At 44.4% G+C, this 24,850-nt stretch overlaps 1 protein-coding gene across 1 annotated transcript; it reads left to right on the top strand.

The window, feature by feature from the left end:
• The first annotated feature begins 201 nt into the window (after positions 1 to 201).
• Positions 202 to 24,805, top strand: LOC309534530 (fatty-acid amide hydrolase 1-like). The gene is made up of 15 exons (XM_082226750.1): positions 202 to 513; positions 5,723 to 5,836; positions 7,016 to 7,159; positions 8,154 to 8,287; positions 10,396 to 10,602; positions 13,558 to 13,598; positions 14,263 to 14,387; positions 15,775 to 15,900; positions 16,649 to 16,746; positions 18,771 to 18,870; positions 19,293 to 19,333; positions 20,660 to 20,699; positions 21,952 to 22,060; positions 24,320 to 24,465; positions 24,568 to 24,805. Exons 1-15 carry the CDS (start codon positions 346 to 348, stop codon positions 24,694 to 24,696), a joined length of 1,722 nt encoding a protein of 573 aa, XP_082082876.1. The 5' UTR covers positions 202 to 345; the 3' UTR covers positions 24,697 to 24,805.
• The last annotated feature ends 45 nt before the right edge of the window (positions 24,806 to 24,850 follow it).

Here is a 24,850-nt window from a genome sequence, read left to right as displayed (position 1 = left end):
CGCAGGAGCCCCGTCCTCTTTGGCGTGTGGCGAGCCTCGCTCAGCCACCAGAGCTTCCCATCCTCCGCTGCGTTACGGACCAGAAACTTGACCCTTTCTAAATCGCAGGTGGGGGTTCTCGGGCAGCAGCACTGTATATCCGGAAACCCGGATTTTAACGGTGCGGTTAGGAGGAAGGCATGAAAACAGAATGTGTTTCCGGCGCGCCGTGTTTGGAGAAATCCGAGTGGGAGTTCAAGCCCCTGAATCCAGTTTCCGCCCTTTGCGGAGGCCGCGCCTTCCGGAGCTGTCAGCTGGCTGCGGAGGTAGCGGACGAAGCAGTAGCCGCGCGGGATCCCGACGAGGATGAGCGTCAGCCTCGTCTCGGCTCTCTTGTGCTGCTCGGCGGCGACGGTGCTCCTGCTGAGATGGCGGCGGCGGAGGAAAGTCCAGAGGAAGGTGGAAGAGGCGAAAGAAAGGCGAGAGCGCGCGCTGGAGCGAATGCTAAAAGCTGCCCGAAAGTTCAAAGAGCAGGTAGGCGGCGTCGGGCTGGAAGCGGCTACTCGCTGAGCGCACCTGATTCCTGCCTCGGGTGTGGGGGGGGGGGTACGGGGCAGCTGGAGGCAGCGAGCAAGGGTCGTCGGAAAACCCCCGAAGCGGAAAGACCGGCTTGCTTTGTCCCCCTGGAGGGTCACGGGGCAGAGGCAGCTGCAGCCCTAACGTCGAAAGTTCCTCCTGTAACTTTAAGGCTGTGGTGAGAAGCCTCTGTCCCCGGTGTGTGTGTGAATGCACACACCAAGACTCCTTCTTCCCAGCCGCCGCCCCCCATTGGCCCTATTTCAGCATCTCATTGAGTGTGTGTGGGTGCGTGTACTCCTTCCCCCGCTGCAAGGTGTCCTTGGACTCTGATATTCAATTACTTTTCCTGGATGGAAGACGGAGAAGGGGTGTGTCTGTGTGTTGCGCGCTGAAACTAGTCTGCTGTATGAAAGCAATTTTTACATGCATTGCTCTGCTCACTTTAACTTCTGAATCTGTGCACCACTGGTACGTGGCCCCCAGAAGGGGATGGCGGCCCCCATATTGATTTTCCTTGCGCATGCTTTAAGGGTTCCTAAAACGGAGCTGTGCCTTTTCACAGTGCTGTGGCAGAGAGAGAAGCTGCATGGAGTCTGTTCTGTGCAACAGTTGCATATGTGGGCAGAAGTACGTCCCACTAGTTTGATCTTGACTCATTACCATGTACTTTGTGGCAACTTCCAGACACAAGCATATTAAGTGTGAACTTTACAAAAGCTTATGCCTGCAGAAATCTATTTGCCTCTGCTGCCATGGCTTTTTGTGGTGGGAGTGGGTGGCGCTGTGGTCTAAACCACTGAGCCTCTTTGGCTGGCAGTTCAAATCCGCACAATGGGGTGAGCTCCTGCTGCTCTATCCCAGTTCCTGCCAACCTAGCAGTTCTAAAGCACGCCAGTGCAAGTAGATAAATAGGCCCCGCTGTGGCAGGAAGGTAAACGCCGTTTCCGTGCGCTCTGGCACTCGTCACGGTGTCCCATTGAACCAGAAGTGGTTTAGTCACGCTGGCCACATGACCCGGAAAGCTGTCTGTGGACAAACGCCGGCTCCCTCGGCTGAAGCGAGATGAGCGCTGCACCCCATAGTAACCTTTGGCTGGACTTTACGGTCCAGGGGTCCTTTACCATAGTTTGTGGTATTAAGAACAGCCAAGCACTGAAATGTGGTAGAATGATGGTGAAGAAAGTTTTGCTTGCTAAACTTATGTGAGTTGGGCTGGGCTGGTGACTGAGGTGTCACAATCCAATCAAAGGCTTGGATTTATTTAATTAACAGTTCAAAATAGATTGAGAGAAAGTGACTTGCTCAGTGAGCTTCCTGAGTGAATTGAGATTTGAAATTTAGTCTCCATGGTCCTACTCCAACCATTACACAACAGTGATGATGATGATTTTTAAAGTATGTTGTAGATTTCAAGCTCAATAAATCTTAGATCGAAGAACTGGAAAGTTCCCAGTATACTTTCAGAGGTACATCACAATCACATCTTACGTGTGTTAAACATATGGTTGCAAATTCAACCATAAGTGCTCAGCTGTGGGGCGGAGAGAGTGGGGAGGAAGTGTGGGCCACCCCACCCACTGTTCCACTCAACAAGTGGCCTTGGAGTGAGTGTGATTCCCTCGCTAAGTGTGGTTAGGACAGTACAAGACCCTGAAATGCAAGCTACCTACCTGTCTCAGAGTGCAATGGAAGAAACAGTGAAGAAACAATGTGGCCACAACAAGTCCAGTCTCCATGCAATCAAGATCTGAGAGAGAGAGGAATTCATCAGGCCATGTCATCAAGTGCTCCATTGGCTGTTAATCTTAATGTGATGGAGTGTTGGAAGCACTGGTGGATGAAGGTGGGGGTGGGGGGAGCAGGCCGCCCTGGGTGCCATCGCAGCTGCCCCTGCCCCCCGGGATGCTCGGTGCTCGCCACATACGCCCTGGGATGCCCATGGTCGCCGCGCATGCCCTGGGACGCATGCCGCTCAATGTGCCCCCCCCCGATGCATGCCACACCCCCACGGGTGGCGAGCCACGCCCCCGGGATGTGCACCACACCCCCTGGGACACGCACCACGGCCCCTGGGATGCACACCAGCCATGCCCCCGGATGTATGCCATTCCCAGTGCCGGAGCAGGTAGCTCCACCACTGGTTGGAAGGCCTTTAACACTGTCAGTTGTACCACTTCTATTATCCAAGCAATGGATGCAGTCAAGCCTGAATCAGTCTTGCAAAGGAGGCTGCTCCCATGTTACCAGCCAATGAGTAATTGTGTCTGAGAATTGCTGAAAGCAGGTTTTTTGATCAGTATCTTCAGGTCCAGTCAAGTACTCTTTCCAGAGGATAGCGTTAGGTTGTGCAACAAAAATAGTTTTAGCAGCATCCCTCCTCTTGCTCTGTTGAAACACAAGTACTTGCTTTTATGTTGTGGGAGTATAGAAGCAGTTGGTGTGAGTCAGCAATGTAGTTTGATTGCCAAATACTGTGTATATATATATATATATGCTTTCGTAGATTTTCACGGGTACAGGAATGCAGGTTTTGGTGTCTTCGGGTGTCTTCCCGTGTAAGAGTCGGGGTGTCTGTGCGACGTTTCGACGAGGTCTCACTCGTCATCTTCAGGCTGGTGCTTTCGGCTTCTTGTTACTGGAACAGAGCAGAGTCTGGTGTTTGAGTTCCTATAAATACTGTTGAGGGGTGTGGTGTATAGCCTCCAACGTTCTGGGCAGAGAGGAAGTTCCTAGATTAGTGTGCCTTTTCTTCTTTTGTTCCTTAATTACTTGAGGGATATCTTGGGTGATTTCATGAGTGATATTCTGAATATCACTGGGTGGGTCATTAAGTGTAGATTAGTTGCTAAAGCTTTCGTGTCTTGACCTCTTGAGCTTGTGAAGAGTTTTTCTGAGAAGATGGCTGTGCTGCATTTAGTTGTGCTCTGGCTTGGCTTCGTGTATAGGGGCGAGCTATGGTTTTGTGCCTTGTGCCAGCCAGATCTGTGTAGGGATTGCAGGGGGGTGCAGCATCCGGAGGTGCCACTATAGTTTGGCTACTGGATGGAGTCTGTAATATGTCTGTGGAGAGGGTCTGGGTTTGGGTCTGGTGTGGTTGATTGGTGACGGCGTTCTGTGTGCCTCTGGTTCTGGTGTCGGTTTTTGTGGGGAGGGCTAATTTCCAGATGTCTGGCAGGCGGGACGTGTCGTCACGCTTGTTCATGTTGTGAGGGTGTTTCTCTATCTCGATGGCTTCCATGATTATTCTCTTGTGGTGATGTTCCATGTTAAAGAGCAATTTGGAATCTGCAAAATTAATTTCGTGTCCTGTTTCTTTCATGTGTTGGAAAAGAGAGGAAGTTTTTTCTTCTTTTTTGACGGCATTCTTGTGTTCTGCGATACGTGCATTTATTCGTCTGTTTGTTTGTCCAATGTACGTGGCTGGGCAGACTTTGCAGGGTATTTCATAGACCCCTTGGTTTTCCAGCTGGATTTTGTCTTTTGGGTTTCTGAGGATATTGGCTATTTTTTGGTTGGTGCAGAAGGCTGTTTTGATATTGTGTTTATGGAGGATTTTGCTGATTTTGTCTGTAGTGCCCTTGATATAAGGAAGGAGGGCCATGCCATTGTTTTCTTCTGTGTCTTGGTTTTTGGGGGGTGTTTCTTTTTGGATTAGCTTCGTAACCCTGTTTTTCTGGTATCCATTGGCAATTAACACATTTGAGAGATTCTGTAACTCAGTTGTCAAGTGGTCTTTGTCAGCCAGGCGTTTGGTTCTGGAGATGAGAGTCTTGGCTACGGAGTTTATTTGTGCAGGGTGGTGGTGTGATTGTGCATGTAAGTAGCGGTTGGTGTGTGTTTTTTTCCGGTAGATAGTGTGTCCTAGGGAGCCATCAGGTTTTTTGTAGAAACACAATATCAAAACAGCCTTCTGCACCAACCAAAAAATAGCCAATATCCTCAGAAACCCAAAAGACAAAATCCAGCTGGAAAACCAAGGGGTCTATGAAATACCCTGCAAAGTCTGCCCAGCCACGTACATTGGACAAACAAACAGACGAATAAATGCACGTATCGCAGAACACAAGAATGCCGTCAAAAAAGAAGAAAAAACTTCCTCTCTTTTCCAACACATGAAAGAAACAGGACACGAAATTAATTTTGCAGATTCCAAATTGCTCTTTAACATGGAACATCACCACAAGAGAATAATCATGGAAGCCATCGAGATAGAGAAACACCCTCACAACATGAACAAGCGTGACGACACGTCCCGCCTGCCAGACATCTGGAAATTAGCCCTCCCCACAAAAACCGACACCAGAACCAGAGGCACACAGAACGCCGTCACCAATCAACCACACCAGACCCAAACCCAGACCCTCTCCACAGACATATTACAGACTCCATCCAGTAGCCAAACTATAGTGGCACCTCCGGATGCTGCACCCCCCTGCAATCCCTACACAGATCTGGCTGGCACAAGGCACAAAACCATAGCTCGCCCCTATACACGAAGCCAAGCCAGAGCACAACTAAATGCAGCACAGCCATCTTCTCAGAAAAACTCTTCACAAGCTCAAGAGGTCAAGACACGAAAGCTTTAGCAACTAATCTACACTTAATGACCCACCCAGTGATATTCAGAATATCACTCATGAAATCACCCAAGATATCCCTCAAGTAATTAAGGAACAAAAGAAGAAAAGGCACACTAATCTAGGAACTTCCTCTCTGCCCAGAACGTTGGAGGCTATACACCACACCCCTCAACAGTATTTATAGGAACTCAAACACCAGACTCTGCTCTGTTCCAGTAACAAGAAGCCGAAAGCACCAGCCTGAAGATGACGAGTGAGACCTCGTCGAAACGTCGCACAGACACCCCGACTCTTACACGGGAAGACACCCGAAGACACCAAAACCTGCATATATATATATATATATATATATATATATATATATATATGTGTGTGTGTGTGTGTTTGTGTGTGTGTGTGTATAATGGACTCGATCAGTGTTTAGGGGTACTCTCATTTTCCTACTCATATTGAAGTACTGCCCCTCAATGAGGTCAAACTTAGATTCACAAAATGTTTAGGGGTATGTGTACCCCATGAAAAAAACAACACTGGACTTGATTTTTTTTTTTTACTTTTTATTATTATTACTATTTCTCCTTCAGAGTCCAGGTCACAAACCAGAACCCATCTTGTCTTTGGCTCTTCCTGAACTCTGTGGGAAACTGAGGGATGGATCACTCTCACCTGAGAATGTCCTCTATGCCTACATGGATCAGGTGAGGTGTGGCTGACATTCCACCAAAAGCAATGGGAAATGAGTGGGGAAGGGAATGTGATGGACAGAGTGAAGTTTTGGCTGGTAAACTGCCCTTTGTTCAAGGTAATCCAGGGTGAAAGGGAACTGACCCCATATTGACAGCTGCTGGGAGCTTGTGTTCCTGCTCCCTGCCTGAAAAATCACTCTGCTCCAATTTTCTGGATTTGTTTATTTGCCCCAGTTTCTTTCCCTGCCCACTTCTTGTATCCTGGCTATGAGACCCTGCCTGCAGACTCACTGTATAATGTATATCATAATACCTGTACAGTGCTTAGAAAATTTTAGGTGCTTTGTAAATGTTGAATACTTGAAGGTTTTTGTGTTGGGCATCTATGTTGTTGTTGTTCATATAGCACCAATATTGTCCACAATGTTTTGCACTTAATTTGTTCCCCGTGTGCCACTGGGGACTTAGTACTACAGCGGGAACGGAAGTGGTTTTGTCAACTCAAGCAAATAAATGCTACATAGCAGACTGTAAATCATTTGCCTGAACTTCAGTCTGCAGCTCAGGGTGCCAACATGTATTCCCCTTGCATTCCAACCCTGAATCGATAGGTTTGAAAAGTAACTTTCATTGGAAAGAGTCCAGAGGAGAAGGACAAGGATAGTGAGGGGCCTGTTGATCCAGTCCTGTGAGGAAAAGTTGAAAGAGTTTGCTATGTTTAGCCGGGAGAATAGATGGTTAAGAGGCAATATGATAGCAGTCTTCAAATATTTTTATTTATTAATTAAATTTGGGTACTGCCCTTCATCTGAAGATAGCACGGCAGTGCACAACATCAAAATACAAAATGAGAGCATAAGATACATAATAAAACAAAGCAATAACCCCCCCCCCATAATTTCATTTTATTTATTAAACTTGATAAGTTGCATAGATGGTGGAGAAATAGTAGTAGTAGTAGTAGTAGTAGTAGTAGTAGTAGTAGTAATATATTATTTCTACCCCAACCATCTGGGCTGGGGAAACTTTATTTCTATTGCTCCAGTGGGTAGAACCCAAACTCCCAAGTACATAAAAGGGGATTTGACTTAACTATTGGGAAGTATGTCCTGATTATATGAGGTACTAAGCTGTAGAACAGACTGCCTTGGAAGGTGGGTTGAACTGATTGCCTTTTCCTGCTTTTCACAGGCCTTGAAAGTGACTAGAGATGTCAACTGTGTGACCGATTATCTGGAAGATTGTGAGTCTCAGCTTCTGCACGTGAAAAGTCAGGGGAAGAAGGGTTTGCTCTATGGCGTTCCCATCAGCATCAAGGACTCCATTGACTGCAAGGTACCACCAATCTTGGCCATGGGCAACAATGCCCTGTGCTCATATGTCAAACCAGTAAATTTGTAGAGAAACCATGTCTTAGAAAAATTGCTGAGGCAAACTTCTTATTTAGCAGAATCTGAGGGGCAGTGTGGGATTGGCATTGTAGCATGACATCTATACTTTTTGCAGAAATGAGACTTGGATCCAAGGTTGCCATATTTCAGAAAGTGAAAATCAGGGCACAAAAGTTGTTGTTTTTGGCCAAAGTTGTTGACCTTTTAAAGCTATTTTTAAGGAAAAGCGGCACAAATAATGGGTCGCCATACGTCTGGATTTTCCTGGACATTTCTGCTGATTTCTGCCTGGACACTGCTTCTGACTGCAGTATTTTGGGTATGTCCAGGAAATTCCAGATGTATGACAACCCTACTTGGATCCCATTCCTTGGGGTCTGATTCATTCAGAATGATGTGCTGTTCCTAATTTGGGGGCAGTTTTTCAGTGTGACATGGCAGTTGCATAGTGGAGTTTCCATAATTTGATGTGATGATCAGTCTTCTAACTGCTTTCGTATGTGCCAAGATCCAGCCCCATCAGTTGCAGAAGATCCTCTTTCAATTTGCATTGTAGTAGGAGATATGTGTTTGGTTGCGAATGCCCTCCTGCACGTAGTGGAGCACTATCTTTTGCTGGGTCAATTCCTTTACAAAACCAATTGCTGTGCTAGAATCCTGTGTGGAGGGGAAATCCTACTGAACAGTGGCAGTGGGACTGGCCTGTTAGCCTTCTAGTGTACATGTTGACATGAATGTAGCCATGTTGGATACAACTGATACTCGCTTCAAATTTCTCCATAGATAAAACTCTCCATCATCAGGAATATTACTAGCCAATTCATATGTGAAAGAGCATTGTGACTTATATTGCAGGCAGCATTACTGTTTGATATCTGAAGGATCTGGGGTAGGAACCAGATATCTTAACTCTGTTCTCTTCCCCACCCCACCCCCAGGGCCATGACTCCACATTGGGCCTGGTGAAGCATCTCAACCTGCCTGCAGCAACAGATGCAGTTGTCATTCAGGTGCTGAAACATCAAGGAGCAATTCCATTTGTAAAAACCAATGTTCCCCAGTCTTTATTGAGGTAAATCATATAACACCCCCTTTGCTATATTTCTGTGTGGGCATTTACACAAATAACAAATACTATGAGGAAAGGAGTTGAATATGGTTCACCTGTAGAAGAGATAATTCAGGGGCAACATGACAGCCAAATGTTTGAAGTCACATACTGTAAATGGTAGAGCAAAATTTTTCTTCTCTGTTGATCCAGAGCTAACAGGTTCAAATTAAATGAAAGAGGATTTTGACTGAACATTGGGAAGGACTTCCTGATGGTATGAGCTATTCATCCGTGGAACAGATGGCCTCAGAAAGGGGGTGGGCTTGCCTTCCTTAGGTGGTCACCTAGACTGCTTAAAAAACCAGGTAGCAATGGATTTCCTTGCTCAGCAAGGGGCAGGTGGGGGCAGCTAGATGACCTCTGAGATACTTCCCAACTCAGATTCTATGCTTTAATTAAGTTTTATTTTTATGTAAGTTAATTGAGCCTCCATTAAGGAACAATAAACTACACTTGTTTCTGTTCCTTTTGCCAGAGAGTAGTTCTTGTTCAGTTTATTTGCTCGAGCCTGTTACTCTAGGAAGAAGAGTAGGCGAAAGAGGAAATTTAAACTCTCCCCATTTGCCTGCTGGCCTCTCTGAGTGGTGCATATATCAGAGGGAACTTCTTACTTTGCATGCTCACAATACTGTGAGTGTCAAGAATTCTAATATCAATAACTCCAGTCTATAGATATTGTGCATTGGCAAGAGATTGGGCTAGATTACTCTGATTCTTTAAACTCAATAGGTGTTTTCACACATCAGAAGCCTGGGATGACTATGTGATGTGTGAAAGCACTTTTCTGTGGATAAATAGAAGATGAAACAAATGCTGTCAGACAGAAGCTATGAACTGAATGCTGCAAAACTGCACCCTTATGGTTTATAATAGGCCTTCTAGAAACAATCACAAATGTGGGTTGTTTTTTTTTTGTTCTTTTAAGCATTTAAACTGTTGGGCATTGTTGTGATTGCAGTGGAGTGTGGCAAGTGGTTTTGTTAGCTAGGCAGCAAGACTTTTCCAGAGCTCTCTATAGCTTTGTTTTCTCTTGAAATCAGCCTCTGAATAGCTGTGGAATAGTTGCTTCCTGCTTGTCAAGTGGTATATGACCCCACCTTCTCTCTCAACCCACTGTCCACCCAACCCTTTTGTTGTGATGGGCAGCTCTGTGGTAATGAGAGGATTGGTAACTTGCATCATGCTTCATTAGACAATTCCTGATTGTTTCATTTTGTTGGTGTTTAAAAGGGTTTGTTCTGACTCCATACTTTGTTAGGTGCCTCATGAATTCTTGTGGTTAAAGGGCAGGGTAATATCTGAGACTGGAACATAATGACAGGATTTGTTTATTTTATGCACTGGATTTTAATTCTGCCTTTCTGCCAAGGCACCTGAGGTGGGTTACAATTTTAAAACACTAAAACTACTACATTATATCAAAAGTACAGTGGCAGAGTCCTCTTGAGCCACCTGAGTCAGTGGTATGTGTGCTCCCTGGCCTGCTCTCCCTCCGTTCTGCCTTCCCTCAGTGCACACAGGTCTTCAGCAGCCCCAGTGAAGGTGGTAATCAGGTGCCCTGACAAGCCTCTCAGGCCATTGCTGGTTCTATCAGGAGCTGATGGTGTGTGTAGCCTCTGGCCTGGTCTTCCTCACTTTTTAGTGTGGCGGCACCTACACTTTGGAACTCACTGCCTATTGATATGAATCGGGCACCTTCACTGTATACTTTTTGGTGCCTGTGAAAAGCATTTTTGTTTAGGCAACCCTACCTGGATGTTTAGAAAGTTGATGCAAGTTTTATTCTGTTTTTAGTCCATTGCTATTTTTCTTTTTGAAAGTCTTAGATTGTTACTGATTCATCTTATGGATGAGTTTATCCTTTTTTTTTTTTGTAAACCGCTTTGAGGGTTTTATCCAATCAAGTGGTGCATAAGTGTTATGAAATAAGTAAATAAATATATTTATATAGGGGGTTGGGCAAGGGAGCTGCAGCCATAGCACGGATCCTATCTGGGATAGGGGGCGGCAAGGGTATATTTGACTTAGCTGTGGCTTAATCATCTGACGGCCTTCTCTTGTGTTTTTAGCTATGACTGCAGCAACCTGATCTTTGGTCAGACGCTCCATCCTCTGGATCATTCCAAAAGTCCAGGTGGTTCTTCAGGAGGCGAAGGTGCTCTTATTAAAAGCGGAGGATCCATCTTGGGCTTTGGTACAGATATAGGAGGCAGCATTCGTATCCCGGCTGCTTTCTGTGGAATTTGTGGATTCAAAACCACAGGTGGCCGAATTAGGTACAGTGCAAGTTTGCAGCCTTAAAAGACAGCATTTAAGCTATATATGAACTGTTTAAAATTTTAAAAGATGATGCTGTTAAGGTGCTACACTCAATATGCCAGCAAGTTTGGAAAACTCAGCAGTGGCCAGAGGATTGGAGAAGATCAGTCTACATTCCAATCCCAAAGAAAGGCAGTGCCAAAGAATGCTCCAACTACCGCACAATTTCACTCATTTCACATGCTAGCAAGGTTATGCTTAAAATTCTACAAGGAAGGCTCAAGCAGTATGTGGACCGAGAACTCCCAGAAGTGCAAGCTGGATTTAGAAGAGGCAGAGGAACCAGAGACCAAATTGCAAACATGCGCTGGATTACGGAGAAAGCTAGAGAGTTCCAGAAAGACATCTACTTCTGCTTCATTGACTATGCAAAAGCCTTTGACTGTGTTGACCACAGCAAACTATGGCAAGTTCTTAAAGAAATGGGAGTGCCTGATCACCTCATCTGTCTCCTGCGAAATCTCTATGTGGGACAAGAAGCTACAGTTAGAACTGGATATGGAACAACTGATTGGTTCCAAATTGGGAAAGGAGTACGGCAAGGCTGTATATTGTCTCCCTGCTTATTTAACTTATATGCAGAATTCATCATGCGAAAGGCTGGGCTGGATGAATCCCAAGCCGGAATTAAGATTGCCGGAAGAAATATCAACAACCTCAGATATGCAGATGACACAACCTTGATGGCAGAAAGTGAAGAGGAATTAAAGAACCTTTAAATGAGGGTGAAAGAGGAGAGCGCAAAATATGGTCTGAAGCTCAACATCAAAAAAACGAAGATCATGGCCACTGGGCCCATCACCTCCTGGCAAATAGATGGGGAAGAAATGGAGGCAGTGAGAGATTTTACTTTCTTGGGCTCCATGATCAGTGCAGATGGTGACAGCAGTCACGAAATTAAAAGACGCCTGCTCCTTGGGAGAAAGGCGATGGCAAACCTAGACAACATCTTAAAAAGCAGAGACATCACCTTGCCAACAAAGGTCCGTATAGTAAAAGCCATGGTTTTCCCAGTAGTGATGTATGGAAGTGAGAGCTGGACCATAAAGAAGGCTGATCGCCGAAGAATTGATGCTTTTGAATTATGGTGCTGGAGGAGACTCTTGAGAGTCCCATGGACTGCAAGAAGATCAAACCTCTCCATTCTTAAGGAAATCAGCCCTGAGTGCTCACTGGAAGAACAGATCGTGAAGCTGAGGCTCCAATACTTTGGCCACCTCATGAGAAGAGAGGACTCCCTGGAAAAGACCCTGATGTTGGGAAAGATGGAGGGCACAAGGAGAAGGGGACGACAGAGAATGAGATGGTTGGATGGTGTTCTTGAAGCTACTAGCATGAGTTTGATCAAACTGCGGGAGGCAGTGGAGGACAGAAGTGCCTGGCGTGCTCTGGTCCATGGGGTCACGAAGAGTCGGACACGACTAAACGACTAAACAACAACAAATATATATATATATATATATATATATATATATGCTTTCGTAGATTTTCACGGGTACAGGAATGCAGGTTTTGGTGTCTTCGGGTGTCTTCCCGTGTAAGAGTCGGGGTGTCTGTGCGACGTTTCGACGAGGTCTCACTCGTCATCTTCAGGCTGGTGCTTTCGGCTTCTTGTTACTGGAACAGAGCAGAGTCTGGTGTTTGAGTTCCTATAAATACTGTTGAGGGGTGTGGTGTATAGCCTCCAATGTTCTGGGCAGAGAGGAAGTTCCTAGATTAGTGTGCCTTTTCTTCTTTTGTTCCTTAATTACTTGGGGGATATCTTGGGTGATTTCATGAGTGATATTCTGAATACCACTGGGTGGGTCATTAAGTGTAGATTAGTTGCTAAAGCTTTCGTGTCTTGACCTCTTGAGCTTGTGAAGAGTTTTTCTGAGAAGATGGCTGTGCTGCATTTAGTTGTGCTCTGGCTTGGCTTCGCCCCTATACACGAAGCCAAGCCAGAGCACAACTAAATGCAGCACAGCCATCTTCTCAGAAAAACTCTTCACAAGCTCAAGAGGTCAAGACACGAAAGCTTTAGCAACTAATCTACACTTAATGACCCACCCAGTGGTATTCAGAATATCACTCATGAAATCACCCAAGATATCCCCCAAGTAATTAAGGAACAAAAGAAGAAAAGGCACACTAATCTAGGAACTTCCTCTCTGCCCAGAACATTGGAGGCTATACACCACACCCCTCAACAGTATTTATAGGAACTCAAACACCAGACTCTGCTCTGTTCCAGTAACAAGAAGCCGAAAGCACCAGCCTGAAGATGACGAGTGAGACCTCGTCGAAACGTCGCACAGACACCCCGACTCTTACACGGGAAGACACCCGAAGACACCAAAACCTGCATATATATATATATATATATATATATATATATATATATATATAGACTAAAGCCTTTCTTGGGGGCTGGTGAGGGCTGTTCTTTGTAGGATCCAGGTTCATTGTACACATAAAGGCAGAAGACTCCCAAGAATCAGGCAAGCTGTTAACCCTTGGAGCAGAAAGCTACAAATTTAAGTTCTTGCACAGGCACTAAACTTGTTGGGGAGTTAATTCTTATTCTTCTTCTTTTTTTACTGATGTGCACTTTCGAAATGGGCAGCAATCCTATGCTCTCTTATCTGTGAGTAAGTTGCATTGAACTTAATGGGATTTACTTTGCCAGTCTCTCAACTTTTCCCTGCTTGGACAAAAGGCCTTTTGGGAGTTTCCTTTAATGGGATGCGCTAGATTGCTGGCTAAGATTTATCCCTCATTCAGTGGAGAGAACCCTCAAAGGGGTGAGAAGCAGCATCTCTGCTGGGGTCTGGGAATAGGTTCCCTGTTAGAACACTGTGGAAACTTAGGTGTTGGAAACCAGCAACCCTGAAAGCTGTGCTGAAACATCTTCTCTGGTGATCTTTTCACAGCAAAAAAGGAATTATACCAAGCATTCGTGGGCAGAAATCAGGTTGGTGATTATAATTTGCTTGGAAAGAGTAAGATGTCGAGGTGGCGAAAATGTGGTAGCTTTGAATTCTTACATAGTAATGGGTTAACCCAACTTTATACACTTTTTTCCTAAAAAACAACACTCTACCTTGTCATCCTTTTAAAAATTGCAAAATGAGTTCTAAAAACATGCTGTTAGGGATGTGTGTTGATATTTTGCTGTCATGTTGAAGTAGAAATCTTCAGTCATGAGGACCAGAAGCTTTTTAAAAATTGAAGAGGTTTCTGAGTGGCAGCAGATGTGGAAATTCTAGCAAGAAAGGTCTCTGTGTTGAGGTCTGCACGTAGCCCACGCCCTTCCTGTAATAAATAACTGACCAGCTTCTTCCATAAGTCCCTTTACAGTAGTATTTAATTTGCTTTTCAGATATCACAGGTTTTTTTTTTAAAGGCTTCAGTTTTCATTGTTTATTGAATGGTGAAGAGATTCTAAAGGGGTGTTAGACAGCAGGGCAATTTGTTATGAGTTAGCTTTTACTGGATTTCTTCTTACTCGCTTTCTGTGGTGAAAAGAGCTTCAGTTAGTGCTCTGACCCCATGATGCCTTGCTCCCAGAAGTGTTTTCCCTGTTTTGAAAGACGATCCTATTGTCAAGACTTGTTCTCTTTTATTTTTTATTCCAGTGATTGCTGGCATAGGGCCAATGGCAAAAGATGTTGACAGCTTAGTTCTCTGCTTAAGAGCTCTCTTGTGCAATGAAATGTTCCGGCTGGATCCCACAGTGCCTCCCCTCCCCTTCAATGAGCAGGTGAGAGGCTGAAGGAAAAGGCACCCTCATTTTTATGATAATCAGATGCATGGTGAAAGCAGTAACATTGCTCTGCCCTTCCTTTTGGGCCACTTCCAATATGTGGGATTAAAAAACAACACCTTACGTACTGATGCTCAAGAGTTTAACATACAGTATTCACTGCTGAGAGACACACATTTATTTAGTTGCTGAACATTGCGGGGAGGGGTTTGTCTAAATCCTTTACCTGTGCAATCTGGCTATGATTCTATGACTAGCCCCAAACCTGGGATCTGTGTGTACAGCACAGACATTTGCAGGGAGTGATCCTTCATGGGTGCAGCTTATATATGCCTGAGGGCTGCCTCTCTGCAGATGTCCAGGCTGGACATGGGGAGGAGACGAGGCTAGTTGGCATGACCCCCTTTGTACCTTGAAAGAACTGGGGTGACTAAGGTCCGAGAGGAATAAGAGTGTTTTCCTTGCAGTGCAAACCTTGAGCTTCACAAAATGGAGGTTCTGGTGCTCATTTCTATGGGGAATGTTATATCCTCTGCCCTAGAAACCTTCACCCTAATCCCAGGTGTGCTGGAGTGTGCTGTGATGAGATGCAACAGGCTCTCTTCATACACTCGGAGGATGCGTTCCATATTAGTACCTCACACAGCATTGGCACTTTAAAGTAAGATCTAGCAGGCATCTCTGGCTCATATTTTAAGTTCTGCTGCCATCCCAGATTGTGCAGTTTATTAGTCTATTCTAGTCTGGAGGGAGTGTCTGTGAACATTGGACCTGTATTCCTGACTGTCTGTGCTGAGGGCAAGGGTATTGTGGGGTGAAAGAGGTTAAGAACAACATGTAAATCCTTCTGGATCGCACCGGAAGCCTCCCTAGTCCTCATCCTATTCCCACAAGCTTGTGAGGGAAAATGAAGGGTCCTACTTACATGAGAAACTGCATAACGGTGTTCTTCAGATACAGTTCTCCCTACAGAAAAAGGGTAGAAAATGGCACAACATCACCTATTGTGAAAAGTAGACTTGTGCAGATGTAGTGCAATCATTGCTTAAGCTACACTGGGAATTCAGATTTTCAAGATGCTTTCTCTTGGCATGGATATGGGATTATTCTGAGAAATATCATTGACTAGTAGAGAATGGGGCTGCATTCAGACCATAGATTTGAAGCACAACCCCGTCCCCAAGAATCCTGGGAGCTGTAGTTTAAGGGTGCTGGGAATTGTAGTTTAGTGGCTGGTGAACTGCAGCTCCCAGGATTCTTTGGAGGATAAGATGTCGACACTTAAAAGCTTGATCTAGTGCATCTGTCTTTAAAGACTCCAAAATGATTATGTTATGTTTTGATGTCCAAACTGTTCTCTTAACCTTGTGCTCATTTTATCTAGGTGTACTCCAGTTCTCAGCCCCTCCGGATAGGTTACTATGTCACAGATTCCTTCACTATGCCAAGCCCTTCCATGAGACGGGCTGTACTAGAAACCAAGCAACTTCTGGAAAAGGCTGGCCACACGGTATGTATCTGTCTCCACACCTACAAACACCCCCCTCCCCACCAACACCACCTATAATTCCATTGATGTCCTGGGCAAGAGAAGATGGGGTGGCTAAGAAGTAGAAAGGAAGGAGTAGAAAGTCAGTCATATTTTAATGAAGGAAAAAAACGTCCTTTAATGTGTTTCCTTTTTCCTTTTTTTGTGGTGCTTTACATCTTAAAGAATGAGAACTCAGAATGACCAGTATGCCATGATAAGGTGGGGTTGTGACTTGCTGCACTATGCTAACTTTAATGCCTCCCATTTTCATAAGCTATCTGCTGATCCTAGACCTGAACATGGACAATACATGATGATTATTTGTGTCTGGCTTTAGACTCAGTATTCCTCACTGCTCTAACCTCAAGCATAGCCGCATATAGAAATCTTTCATTTAAGTGGGGATGGATATTCTACTTCTTTTCTTTTCACCACATGATTTGGGGAGAAAATTTTGAAACTTCTCCAATTTCTCTAGAATGCCAGAATCTGGGTAGCAAGAAATAGCTTCAGTTGAGGGTTGTTTGAAAGAAACAACATCTGCCTCCTTCTCTGGATCTTCCTGTAGTTGTCACTGCCAGGAAGGTTGGCTGCTGTTCTTGCAAAATGCTTTCTGTGAAGAATGAATGAGTGATTTGATATTTTTCTTTGCAAGTCAGAAGTTTACCTTTGTATGGCATTACAGAGAGAAAGATTCTCATCCTGCATTCTCGCTTTCCTTTTCTAGCTGGTCCCCTTTAAGCCCTGCCGCACAGATGATTTCATGTGTAGCATTTCTGCCAAGGGCTTGTTTGCTGATGGCTGTGCCACTTTTTTAGAAGGCTTGTAAGTATTCCTGTATGTATAAATGCTGGCATGTGTATATGCACCCACACCATTAAACCCCAAGAAGAAGAAGAAGATTGGTTACTTACCTTACTTTGGGTGCAAAGGCTTTCACCATCATGTACTCATCAGCAAGATCCTGCCTCCATTTTTCTTTTTTTTCTTTTTTCAAAAGATATTTATTAAAGTTTTTTAAAATATAACAATGAAAAAAATAAAAAGAAACAAAATACAAAATACAACATAAAAACAGTTACAAATTTTTTCCCCATAACATATCTTCCTTACACTTATTTCCCCAGACCTCCTCATACCTCCCTTCTTTGTATTCCACTTCAATTTGTTAGTTCAGCAAATCCTTACCATTAAGCTTTTACCCATTTATAAACCTTTTTTTTTCGTATCTCCTAAAGCATTACAGCTGGAAACCCCTTAATTTCTATCCAACATCCTTCTAACATTCATTAATTTTACAATATTTCTGTAAATAGTCTTTAAATTTCTTCCAGTCTTCTTTCACCAACTCTTCTCCCTGGTCTCGGATTCTGCCAGTCATTTCTGCCAATTCCATGTAGTCGATCACCTTCATCTGCCATTCTTCCAGAGTGGGTAAATCTTGTGTCTTCCAATACTTTGCAATGAGTATTCTTGCTGCTGTTGTAGCATACATAAAAAAAGTTCTGTCCTTCTTTGGCACCAATTGGCCGACAATGCCCAGGAGAAAGGCCTCTGGTTTCTTCAGGAAGGTATATTTAAATACCTTTTTCAGTTCATTATATATCATTTCCCAGAAAGCCTTAATCTTTGGGCACGTCCACCAAAGGTGAAAGAATGTACCTTCCGTTTCTTTACATTTCCAACATTTGTTATCGGGCAAATGATAGATTTTTGCAAGCTTGACTGGGGTCATGTACCACCTGTATATCATTTTCATAATATTCTCTCTTAAGGCATTACATGCTGCAAACTTCATACCTGTGGTCCATAACTGTTCCCAGTCAGCAAACATAATATTATGTCCAACATCTTGTGCCCATTTAATCATAGCAGATTTCACCGTTTCATCCTGAGTATTCCATTTCAACAGCAAGTTATACATTCTTGACAGATTCTTAGTTTGGGGTTCTAACAGTTCTGTTTCTAATTTTGACTTTTACACCTGGAAGCCGATTTTCTTGTCCAAATTATATGCCTCCATTATCTGATAATAATGAAGCCAATCTCTCACTTTGATTTTTTAATTTTTTGAAATTCTGCAATTTCATTAATAATAATAATAATAATAATAATTAATAATTTATACCCAGCCCATCTGGCTATGTTTTCCCAGCCACTCTGGTCAGCTTACAGTATATATAAAACATAGCAAAACATAGTAAAAAAAAAAAAAAGCAAACCATCAGGATTTTTACCTGATGCAAATAAAAGTATTTTTTTATGTTATTGTGCAGCATTTTAATTTCCATTCTGTCCTTTCTCTCCCAAGAGTCAGGATGGCAAACAGGAGGGCAGCAGAACAGTGTGATCAGAAATACAGTGGTACCTCAGTTTTCAAGCATCTCGGAAGCCGAACATTTCGGTTTTCGAATGCCGGAAACCCAGAAGTAATGGCTTCCGTTTTTGAATGCACCTTGAAAGTCAAATAGCTTCTGCTACGTGTTTTTCAGTTTTCTCAGTGGAAATTGCAGACGGCCCTTTGTGCCTCAGTTTTTGAATGTTTTGGAAGCCGAACGATCTTCTGGAACAGATTACATTCAAAAACAGAGGTACCACTGTAAAACAAAAACATTAAGGACCACTGAAAACATTTTGGAATGGTCACATACTCTATATGCAACATATAACCTACAGGGAATGCCTCTGCGTGCCAGACAAGAAGGGATCTTTTTGTTAAGCGATCAGTGTTCCGTTCTGAACATCAGTAGCCATGGCTGATGGTTCTGTGGAGCTGAAATGGCTGAAGGTTTGGAAAACATATAATTCACTCAGGGTTGTGTAACCTAATTGTCTTGGTTGCCTTTCAGCAAAGGGGAGTCTGTGGATCCCAAAGCAAAGGAATTGGTGCTTCTAGCAAAGTTGCCAAATTGGTTTCGAAGCCTTCTATCCTGCATCGTCAAGCCAATAGTAAGTTCCCCTTCTCTAGCTCCTGTCTTGCTTTGCTGAAGAAGGCAGCCTATGGCTGTTGGTACTTTTTGAGAAGGGATTTTTTAGTCCTGGTGAATGGGCAACAGTTCTGATTAGCACTGCATTTCAGTGCAATGGAATGCTGAAGACACTTCTTTACCTTTGACTTTGTGTGCTTTCAGGATCCACTCTATTCCTGTGACTGCGTTTTTTTTTAAAAAAACAACAACAACACGTTTTTAACATTTTTAATTCATGTAACCCACCCTGGGACCCACTAGTGAAGGATGATTTATTTACTTAATAATAAAAAAGAATGTTATACCTCCTAAATGGAAGGTACACTTCTGTTTGAGCATAATGTGTTTATGTAATGGGCATTTTCAGCTCAAAGCCTATCAGTCCTTTCTTTGTTTCCTTAGAGTCTTCGTATTTCCGAAATGCTGACATGCATAAATGAGAGGTAAGGCTTCAGGATGGGGGTGTGGTGGGCCCACAGCTTTCATATGCTAGCATTGCTAGCAGCTATGTTGTTCGTGTCCCATTTGAACCCCCAACTGCAGTGGAAAGACAAGAACGGCAACGATTCCCACTTGTTTCCTCCTTGAACTTGGTTCTCCACTTTCCCTGCCTGCTGTGGCAGGCAGGTCACCTGGTCTGCCACACAACCTGGGAGCAAAGAGTCAGGAGATGTCATTGAGGGTAGAATGGCTGGGAGGAGCATTCACTGATTTCTCCCCCCTCCCCACACACTACCTGATCTAAGTAACTTCTGTGAAGGTCCAGGTGATGGCTAGTTTCCAGTGCTTGCAAATTTCAGCATAGATCAAAGCAGATTGGGGTTGGCTTTTCATATGGCCTCACTGAGTTCTGGTGCAGGAGTCTTAGCAGTGCAATTCTATACATGCCTATTGAAAAGTAGTTCCTTTAGCTTTTCTGGAAAAATGCAGTCTAAATCTAAAATGTACAATACAGTGGTGCCCCGCAAGACGAAATTAATTCGTTCCGCAATTTTTGCTGTCTAGCGAATTTTTCTTCTTGCGAAGCACGGTTTAAACGGTTTAACAAAGTCGCAAGACGTTTTCGTCTTGCGAAGCAAGCCCATAGGGGAATTCGTCTTGTGAGGCAAATCGCGAATGAAAAAACCTTTCGTCTAGCGAGTTTTTTGTCTTGCGAGGCATTCGTCTTGCGGGGCACCACTGTAGCTGCCTTTTTTTTTAAAAAAAGCATAATAAATTTAATTTTTAAAATTTAAAAATGCACAGTAGTATATTAAGGGGGAGAAATGCAGTTTCTAATCGCTGCTCCCTGCTGCCCTTGTGGTGCAAATATAGGTTGGTGCATTTAGGGGGGAACTGAGGCAGGACCTAGGAAGGTGCTTAACCGTCCCTGGTTACTTTTTAATTCCTCCTCAACAAATCTTTAAAATGGGAAGTAACCCTGGTCCCTGGAGTGTGGATGTGTGACCTAGTTTGATGGAGGCACAGGTGGATTCATGAGCATGGATGGGGTTTTGTACCATTCATCCCTTCTTCCTTACGAATGCCCCCTTAGTCCTATATATGCTACCTTAGCAAACCAAATATTGTTTGGGTATTGTGTAGTTCTGCCTGTAGCATAGGCCGTGACTAGCTCATGTGGTGGATTACAACCCCATCATACCTTTGGCCATGCTGATGGGAGTTGTAGTCTGCCACACCTGGAAGGCACCATCTTGGTACAAATGATGAGCATAAAGGCTGAATTCACCAATTTCTCATTCACCTGCAGCTTCTTTTTGAATTTTCAGGTCTGTGAAAGAGCTTTGGGAACTTCACACGGAAATTGAGGTAATTTCCTTTTAGGGTTTTTGTTGTTGTTGTTAAGAGTATTTCAAGATCCATAAATGTCCCAAGAAGTTTATGGGAAAGGCTATTATAACCTTTGTCAGCCTTGGACCAAAATCTTCCATCCTATGAGAAATATTACAATATCTGTTTTATTTCAGATTGTAATATGAAAATCCAGCCAAGTTTCTAGGCTTATTCACATAGCCTTCTGCAGCTGTTTCCCCCAGTAATGTACCCAAGTGAGGTCTAGTTCTGACATAGCTTTATACAAAATCTTCCTTCCATTTTAAATAATGCTGTACATTTAAATCAGTGTTAAAAGACGTTACTGGAGTGTCTGTCATGCAAAGAACATCCTTAGACATAACGGAGAGTTACAACTGCAGTGTATTATTAGTAACGAACTTCATTTGGTCACTTTGGCATCTGAATTGCTCTATATCATCTTGGTCCACCCCAGAGCTTTAAAAGTTCTAAATCCCTGACTTCTGCAGGTAGGGCTGAGAGAAAACACCCGTCTGACGCCCCAGGGAGTCACTGCTGGGTGAGGCCAGATGCTTGACTTAATCTAAGGCACCGTCCTATGTTCTTACATCCAAATGTGAACATGTGCAGAGAAGAAGGACTGCATATTTTGCTCCTGTGGCCACATCTGGTAGAGAAGAAATTGGGTGGAGAGGACCTATTGAGGCTGACCCCAATATGACAGGTCTTGGCTGCTCTCCAGAGTTCTGAACTGTGTCCTTGAAGAGGACTCAAGCTGCAAGGGCACTAACAAAATGGCTTGCTGATGATTCCTTATCAGAAATTGCTGCTGCTTTCCAAGCAATGTCATCTCTCTATGTGCCTGCAGCAGAAGTGACAGTTGCAGAGGATTTTAGAAACATGCAGCTTTAAAGGGGCTTTATTTAAGTAAGGCTTTTGATTGCTGCTTTTTATCACACGCGAGCCCAAAGCAGTTGATTCCTGCTTCAAACTCTGTGCGACTCCAGGGTACTCTCCTCTCCCCAACACCCCCATTTCTGCTGCCTTGGAGAGAATGTCATTATGCTCATGCTTGATTTGATGCTTGGATCCTGCCATTCACTGAACAGGATTTTTGGGGGTGGGGCCATGCTTAGTTCTTCCGGTTAGATTCTTGTTTGCTGCCAGTCATGGGCAGCCACTCATGCTGAAGTATGCCTGTTGCTGTTGCTGTTGCTGTTGCTGTTGCTGCTTTTTGTTTTTTGTTTAAACTATTCTCCCCTCTTAGGAATACTGCCAGGAATTCATTGGTGAATGGAGGAGGCTAGATCTAGATGTGGTGCTTTGTCCTGTCCTGGGTCCTGCTTTTAAGATTGGGTTTCCTGGGAGATTGTCAGGTAATTGCACATTGCATGGGAAATGAAGTCTCCAGAGGGCACTGGTATATGTTGGAGTACTTTCATGTATACTGCAACTTGCACTGGATTCTGATGCTCTAAGCCAAGAATGGTCAACCTTTGTGTTTACAGAAGCCTCTTTATTGTCCAGACAATACTCTGGGGACTGGATGTACAGTATATCTTGTTGCACAACCTAACCGCCTTTTATGAGTCAGTGTGGCTTAGCAGCAATAGATTCCTACTTAAAAGGCACATATGCTTGGGTGATGTGTAGTGGCATTCATGTTCGTGGCAGAAGATCTTCTCAACCTGAGGAGGAGGTTGATGGTACTTCTGTACTTCTAACTGAATGTACAAGAGAACAATGCAATAATAATAAAAAACCCTGATCGGAAATACATTCAGTGTATTAGTACTTCTTCTCTAAGTCACTGCTGAGTAGGGAATTGCAAACAAAACATAATGGAGAGCAAATATCTCTCTGGTTGTCTTCAAGCATTCTACATTAGTGGTTAAGCAAACACTCAAGGGAGGCCATTAGCTCTGCCCCCCTCCACAAGCTTGGAGAGTGAACTTCCAAAGTGGAGAGCCTCCTTGTCAAAGCTTCTAAAAAACCGCAGAGAGCCTGTCTGAGTACAGGAGGCTCACTGCTTCGGAAGTTTGGCTTCCAATGCATGGTAGGTGACTGGAACAGCAACCAGGCAGAGGTGAGCATAGCTAACCTGGTCATTGCTGCTGTCCTCCCTCACCTGTTGACTGAACCCTAATGTAGGATGCCTGAAGAGGGGCTTTTGTCATGCAGCCTTGGGAAATGGTTTCTTTGCTCCAGTTTTGGTTGTAAGCAGTTTTCTTTAACCACTCCTTGACTGAAACTTGATAGTCACCAGACCCAAGAACAGTTGTCCTTTGCCTTTCTTTTAAAGTAGCCCAAGGCTCAGCTGGGCCTTACATCAGTGACTGAGGAGCAGTCAAAACAACTGGATAGTTGCCAGGATGCAGCACTGGAAGCCAAAAGAGAGAGATCTCCCGGCTGCGCCCTGCCTTTAACGGCCAGACCACACCCCCTGACCGACTGGATTGGCTGGCCCGGCCATTGACGCAGCCGGGAAACCCCAATCACTGGCCACCCACCCTCTGCGCACAGGGAGGGGTTATGAGAACCCGCAGCACCACCTCCTCTTATGGCGGAAGTGGCCTTACCAAGCCCTTTGCTATGAGTGCATCTGATGTTGCTCCATCTCCAAATATAAATGTAAAAATGCAATAAGATGATCCAGGCCAAGTCAGCTGTGCTAATAAGACATTGTGTAGCAGCATGCTTTAAGGCAGGGTGGGGTAGCTGTGCCCCTCCAGATGTAGGACTACAACTCCCATTATCCCTGACCATGCTGACTGGGGCTGATGGGAGTTGGAATCCAGCAGCATCTGAAAGCCCATGGGTTCACAGCAATTTGTCACAAGGGCTGCAGCTGGGCTTGGATGGGTGGGAGGGTTTTTCCCATGCTAGCTCTGGCTTTAGAATAATTGCGAATCTATGCCCCTTTTGTGAGAGCAAGTGTACTTGTGTGCTGGAGTAATTGTGTTGATGAGAGTTTGCAGTAGTGGCCCATGTTCTTGTCAAACACCTGTCTCAGTTGCAAGGTGGCAGTGCTAGTGTAATTCAGCTTTGGTGGTGTTCAACAAACCTGTTGCATTAGCACGAGGGTGACCACTGGTGCAATGGGACTTCTCACCCTTCTTGCTCCATGCACCTTCCTGAAATATGCTCTGGAGGGTTGGGGAAACACGTAGGACAGATCTGGGGGAAGGAGGAAGAGAAATAATGAGAATATTATGTTGCACAAGGAGGAACCCTTGTGCTGATGGAACGGTTGCTTAGTGCTGCATTGATTATAACCCCTCATGTGTTCAGTGGGTGCTTCCCCTGTAACATTTGTCAGGGCCTTACTATGTATGGGCCAATCTGATCCCACGGGAAGTCTCCAGAAAGAAGTTGCCGTCTCTTATTGAGGGCCACTGGCATGGAGAAGTCCCTGTATGAAGTGGCCCATGTTTTATTGCTTGAGAGAAGTCTTGATTTATGCAGTCGGTCTTCTCACCAGTAAAAGGAGGAGGAGGAGAATCTGTCACGTAGGACTCGTAGTGGTGAATCGTAAAGCACTTTCTGCTGTAGGGGGATTAGATGAAGTGCCAAAGAGATTTGACCAGGTGCCCTTATCTATACTTAAGTTTTAACCTGTCCTTTTGTCTCTGCAGTGGGAGCCAGTTACACCATCTTGTATAACTACTTGGACTTCCCTGCTGGGGTTGTGCCTGTCACGTCGGTGACAGAGGAGGATGAGGAGGAGCTGAAGAGTTTCAGAGGGTACTTTAATGATATGTGGGACAAGGTCTTTGCAAAGGTTTGTCACCATGTTGTGTTTGGAAGCAACTGCTTTGTAGTGGGCATCAGAAGCCATTATTTGGTAGGAAAAAAACCTTATTGCCTTGTTCTGTCCCTGCAGGCAATCCAAGGGGCTGTGGGACTCCCTGTGGCTGTTCAGTGTGTAGCTTTACCATGGCAAGATGAGCTGTGCCTCCGGTTCATGAAGGAAGTGGAGAAACTGACCCAGGAGAAATCAAACAAGAATTGAATGACATATTGCAGAAACTGATATGACGGGAAGCTGCAGCCTGCGCCTGGGAAGGCCCATAATAACCATGGACTTGTCTGTGCCTATTTTGATTAAATAACTGAGGTGCTTTTGTGTCTGGTGGTTATTTGTGGGCTTGCTGCAACAACACAGT

This window comes from Podarcis vaucheri (assembly GCF_965113315.1).
Source record: "Podarcis vaucheri genome assembly, chromosome: 6".
In the NCBI taxonomy this organism is placed as follows: domain Eukaryota; kingdom Metazoa; phylum Chordata; class Lepidosauria; order Squamata; family Lacertidae; genus Podarcis; species Podarcis vaucheri.
The sequence above is the reverse complement of the archived record's forward strand: the minus strand, read 5'-3'. Positions and strand labels throughout refer to the sequence as shown.